Source organism: Ranitomeya variabilis, chromosome 7 (assembly GCF_051348905.1).
Source record: "Ranitomeya variabilis isolate aRanVar5 chromosome 7, aRanVar5.hap1, whole genome shotgun sequence".
In the NCBI taxonomy this organism is placed as follows: domain Eukaryota; kingdom Metazoa; phylum Chordata; class Amphibia; order Anura; family Dendrobatidae; genus Ranitomeya; species Ranitomeya variabilis.
This window is the reverse complement of record NC_135238.1, coordinates 148,159,306-148,165,397: the sequence shown is the minus strand read 5'-3', so window position 1 is coordinate 148,165,397 and position 6,092 is coordinate 148,159,306. Positions and strand designations below refer to the sequence as shown.

The 6,092-nt window shown below is 43.4% G+C and overlaps 1 protein-coding gene across 2 annotated transcripts in view; it reads left to right on the top strand.

Moving 5' to 3' along the window:
* The window catches only part of CYP20A1 (cytochrome P450 family 20 subfamily A member 1), a 72,581-nt gene that overhangs the window by 28,679 nt on the left and 37,810 nt on the right, over positions 1 to 6,092 (top strand). For both annotated transcript variants that reach the window (XM_077272006.1, XM_077272007.1), the window contains 2 exons: positions 1,105 to 1,272; positions 3,122 to 3,200. In XM_077272006.1, the coding sequence (XP_077128121.1) occupies positions 1,105 to 1,272; positions 3,122 to 3,200 (247 nt within the window). The remainder of the gene's footprint in view (positions 1 to 1,104; positions 1,273 to 3,121; positions 3,201 to 6,092) is intronic.

Here is a 6,092-nt window from a genome sequence, read left to right as displayed (position 1 = left end):
CTTTGCAATGACAGCCAGCTCCCAGGAGTATGTAGTTTTCTTGCACTTCTGAGTGCCAGCGGCTTCCGGAGCATGTGAAGATTGAAAACGAAGCAGGGGACATGCACCTAACTGCAATGCTCATGAACTGGGAGCTGGCCATCATTGCAAAGCCGTGGGATTTCCTCTGAGGGGGCTGTGACGTCAGAACAGTTCAGCCCATCATTGAGATGATGATGGGAGTCACTACTGGCCAGAGGAGCGTGACTGAAGCCACATTCAGTGCCACCCACAGGACTGGAAGCAGGGTTTACATGCAAGGTAAGACAATGGAATAATGCAGAGTTTCTACAAAGTAAGCTTCAGAATTGTTCTCTATTCTTATATAATGAGAACCAGGTACAATCTGATATTATAGCAAGGAAATTAATTCTCAGTGGGTTCCTGCAGCTTGTCAGATGACAGGCTGTTTTACACAGATTTGCAGCCTGTACACTGACATGAGCGGGGAAGTGGCCTGCTGTCAGTTCATTCATACAGTGTCAGGAAGAATTGGAGGACTGGCACAATGCGAAGTTGTAGTGAGCCCCAGAACCATTTCATGGGAACCTAAGTAGTCACTCTAAAAGACCTATCCGGGAAGGCGAGCAGTCCTCTATACAGAACAGCCGATAACCAGAATCTATAAAGTAGAAAGTATTTATGGAGTAGACCAAATTAATCTGTAGATGGTTAATGGTGCAATATTAAAATACCCATACATATTAGATGGCCGTGTCTCCCCATAGACAGGAGCACACATTCAGCAAGTGATCATGTGTTCTCTGGGCGCCTCTGGCTGACATGTTGGCCGGTGGCTTATCTTCGGGAATACAAAATTGGGCATGTGCGATCAGTTGGCTGGCACCCCCACACACTTGTGTGTTGGCCAATCCTGTCGATATCGACCATTGCAGCCAACATTAGTCTAGTTTGTAGGGGGTCTTAAGTCTCCTCTGATGTGGCCTATAGGCGTTATTTTTATCTGGATTCTTGGACTGCCAGTTGAATAGCTAAAAAGTAAGGAAAGAAATGGAATTGTATGTGTCCTATAAGTGTGTGTAAACAGTAGTATTTATCTTTCAGCTCTCGGAGGAGTTACTATCAAAGTGGAGTTCAATTCCTCAATCTCAGCATGTGCCCTTGTGTCAACATATGCTTGGATTTGCCATGAAATCTGTTACTCAGACTGCAATGGGCAGCACCTTTGAAGATAACCAGGAGGTTCTCAGATTCCGTAAAAACCATGAAACTGTGAGTGCCATGTAATTACTGTAAGGAGAATATGACATTTTCCATAATGTACCAACCCAATGTCAAGGCACTTGTATTTGCTGTGGGGTAAGGGGTGCATTTTGGAGAGCTGATACTTTACTTATCTCGTAGATTGCATTTATTGGTACAATATGATCTCTTGGAAACACTTGGTGGCTTTTTGCGGCAATCACAAACATACTGATAATTGAAAGGGGGGGTATTATGTCTCGCCAAATTGTTTCTCTTTATAGCATACAAAATTCTATAGTTTTTGTTCAATAAGTTTTCTGCCAAATCCTCAATCTGTCGTGGGTCATGAGCTAGATCGGATTCCTTCGCTTTATTTAAAGACACAGCTCATATAATGGTCTTGTAGTAAGTCCCCTATGTGGCCTTCCCATGGGCAGGACTGATTGTTATACACTGGCAGCACACAGTCAAGGTTCATTGTAAATGCAGAGATCTTACTAATTATGAGGAATTTTTCTGTTTTCAGACAACCCCTGCCCTCTGGCAAAGACTGTGTGGTTTGTTTGTTTTTAAATACAGAAATTGCATTGTCAACACCTATAATCTAAACCAATGATAAAGCTGATTTGTTAACCCAAAAGATTGTATGCCACTTTAATCACATGTCAGTCTCAGGAAGACCTAAAGCCTGTGTATTAGTTGTGTAGCTTTCTGTGCTCACTAAAACGTCTGTAAAATGTAGGAAATATTTGTATCACTTGTGGGGAGTAAGCAATTTGTGTAATTATTATAAACTATTTACTGTATTTTATTCTTGGTGAACGTAACGTGAAAGAAGTAAACTCCAAAAAGATCATCGAGAAAAGTTAATTCTATATTGTACGTACATAAATATATCATACCATATTTCTCCTTCTCCTCATGGGGGGACACAGGACCATGGGTGTTATGCTGCTGCCACTAGGAGGACACTAAGAAAACTTTAACAAAATTATCTCCTCTTCATGCTGGCTGTAATCAAACCAGTTCTTACTTATTGTACGTAGGAGGCACTTGGGTCTGGGATTCAGGCTCCCAATGTTATTTTACTTTTTACATTTTTTTAAATTTTTCCTTCACAGAACGAAGGGGCGACGGACCTCTTCAGGTGTCCGATCTCCCCGAATCATCAACAGGCGGGAACGCGGATTGTCTCCTCCCCTACCCCCTCCTGCACAGTTTCTTTGCCATGTCTGGGCTCCCTTTAGGAGCGACTGTTCCCTTAGGGTCCCGATCTTCCCACACCACCAACGGACGGGAACACGGAGTGTTACCTCCATGTCCCTCCTTCCGGAGTCAGGCTACAGCCAGACAATAGCCCTAACCCATCCCTGGTGATTGAACCCATGGGATGTACAGAGCCCCCCCCTCCCCATTGGCATCCGTGCAGCCCCCACTGCATCGCCACTGACTGAAAGCTGTGTGCTGTTCCCAGCCAGAGAGTGCTTTAGGACGTCTCGTGGTCCTGTGTCCCCCAATGAGGCGAAGGAGAAACAGGGATTTTTGTGTACTCACCGTAAAATCCTTTTTCTCCAAGCCACTCACTGGGGGACACAGCACACACCCTGTTAGCCTGATGGCTTCTGTTTGTTCTTTGGTTTGACATATTGTATTCTGTATGATAGTTATAAGCTCCTACTGCTTTGGCACTGAACTGGTTCGATTACAGCCAGCATGAGGGTGTATACTGCAGAGGAGGAGCTAACTTTGTTAAAGTTTTCTTAGTGTCCTCCTATTGGCAGGCAGCATAACACCCATGATCCTGTGTCTCCCAATGAGTGGCTCAGAGAAAAGGATTTTACGGTGAGTATACAAAAATCCCTGTGTTTTATTCCAGATTTGGTCTGAGATTGGAAAAGGTTTTCTTGATGGATCTATAGAAAGGAGTCCCAGTCGGAAAAAACAGTATGAAAATGGTGAGTTTGTGTTAACCCCTTAGTGACAGCCAATTTTGTACTTAATGACCAAGCCAATTTTTACAATTCTGACCAATGTCACTTTGAGGTTATAGCTCTGGAACGCCTCATCTGATCCCACTGGTTCTGAGAGCGTTTTTCATAGCATATTGTACTTCATGTTAGTGGTTAAAAATGTTCAATATGACTTGCTTTTATTTATGAAAAAAACCGAAATTTGGCAAAATAACATTTCCCACATGTCTACTTTACATCAGCACAATTTTGGAAGCATCATTTTTTTTTTGTTAGAAAATTATAAGAGTAAAAAGTTGACCAGCAATTTTTCTTTTTTCCCCCCAAAAAATGTACAAAAGTGTTTTTTTTTTTGTTTTTTTTTTGGGACCACCTTACGTTTGAAGTGGGTTTGGGGGGCAATATAACAGAAAATAGCCAAACGTGACACCATTCTAAAAACTGTACCCCTCAAGTTGCGCAAAACCACATTCAAGAAGTTTATTAACCCTTCAGGTGCTTCACGAGAACTAAAGCAATGTGGAAGGAAAAAATGTACATTTTACTTTTTTCACAAATTTACTTTGGAACCAAACTTTTATTTTCACAAGGGTATCAGGGAGAAAATGGACCACAACATTTGTTGTACAATTTTTCCTGAGTATGCCAATACTGTTTGGGTGCATCACAGAGCTCAGAAGGGAGGGAGCACCATTTAACTTTTTGAACACAAAATTGGCGGAATCAATGGTGGCGCCATGTCACATTTGGAGACCCCCCTGATATACCTAAACAGTGGAAACCCTCCAATTCTAACTCCAATCCTAATCCAAATGGGAAAAATACATTTTTTTTATTTTTTTTGGTGGGTTTGATTTACACTTTTTTTTATTTTTTTTATTTTGATCACTGTGATAGACCCTATCACCAAATCATGTTCTCTAAGGTCTCAGCTACCCCCGGTAGCCGAGTCCCTGGAGATTTTCCGATTCCTGGGGGTGCTATACCTTTATTTCTCAGCGAAATAAGTACCATTAACTGCGGTCGTTAAGGGGTTGAAGTATTACGACAAAGATAGAACCCCAAAATTCAGATACTACCCGCAAATGTCCTCTGTATCTACTAATCTGTTTTGTCTCATACTGCTGATAAAACTGAGTAGTGAGGGGAATTCATCATCCCTAGTTTTTTGGCAGCAAAAGTCGCTACGTTTGCCACAAATGGTAATTGTGAGTTTACAGCACTTTCTGAACAAATGATGTGGTTTTCCGCCACAGGACAGCTTATGCTATAGTGTACCCCAGAATGAATTTTAGCTTGAGGTACATAAGCTCATGACTGGCATAAACCTCATTTTCTATGACAGTCCATAGGATGCACCAAATTAAGATGTGTGCACCTTCCTCCAGCTGGCTGCCGAATGATACTCCTACCATGATAAATTCCTCCATATGAATCCAAACAAATTAGTCATCCCTCCGTCCACCCCTGTTTCCTCTTCACTACGCTCCGTTCGCGGGAGGAGCCCTCCTCCCCATGCTGTACATCCAATTTACAACTATTAAAGGAGTATTCCCATCTCCAAGATCCTAACACAATAACACAATATGTAGTAGGTGTAATAACAAATGCCTCCAAATAGAAACATAGTATAGTTATTCTGATCAGCTATGTCGCTTACCCCATGTGCAGGGCACTGCAATGGCTTAGTTGTTAATGGTCCTAGTCATGAATACACAAGCTACTGTACTACCCTGCATATGGGGTAAGCGACTTGGCTAATCAAAAGAACTATATTACATTTCTAATTGGAGGTATTGGCTAATATTACAACTACTATATATTGGGATAGGATCTTGGAGATGGGAATACTCTTGGCTAAACAGTTTGCCCATTACTTTAATATTGATAGCCTATCCTTGGGAAATTCATCAATACCAGATTGGTGGGGGTTGACACCCGGCACCCCCTGTTCAGCTGTTCCTTGTGCCAACAGCGGGTGCTTAACATGAACAAGGCTGAATGTGCAGAATTCGGCTGCGGCCGCTATACTGTTGACAGAGCTGTGCAGCTCTGCAACTGAAGTGGCTGCCGGGTTTCACCCCCCCACGATCTGGTATTGAGGAACTACCCTAAGAACAAGCCTTCAATATTAACCCCTTTCCGACATCAGGCGTACATATATGCCGATGTCGGACTCCCTCCGTTTGATGTGGGCTCCAGCGGTGAGTCCACATCTTTCTGGGGACATGTCAGCTGTTTTGAACAGCTGACATGTGCCCGCAATAGCCGTGGGTGGAATCGCGATCCACCCGCGGCTATTAACCAGTTAAATGCCGTTGTCAAACTCTGACGGTGGCATTTAAATTGCACTTCCGGAAATACGCACACCACTGAACCCCGTCACGTGATCGTGGGTCACTGATGTGTTGGCATGACAACCTGAGGTCTCCTGCAGACCTCTATGGTTGTCAGTGCCAGCTTGCTGTGAGCGCCACCCAGTGGTCGGCGCTCATAGCAAGTAAGTAAATCTGCTATATAGAGGCAATCTGAACATCACCTGTATGTAGCAGAGCCGATTGGGTCGTGGCAGCTTTTAGTCTCCTATGAAGACTATTAAACCATGCCAAAAGGGAAAAAATAGTTTTTTAAAAAAATATATAAAAGTTCAAATCACCCCCCTTTTGCCCCATCTATATATATAATTGTCTAAGGGGTACTTCCGTCTTTCTGTCGTCAACTTCCGTCACGGATATTCATTCGCTGATTGGTCTTGCCAGCTGCCTGTCATGGCTGCCGCGACCAATCAGCGACGGGCACAGTCCGATTAGTCCCTCCCTACTCCCCTGCAGTCAGTGCTCAGCGCCCGCTCCATACTCCCGCAGTCACGGCTCACAC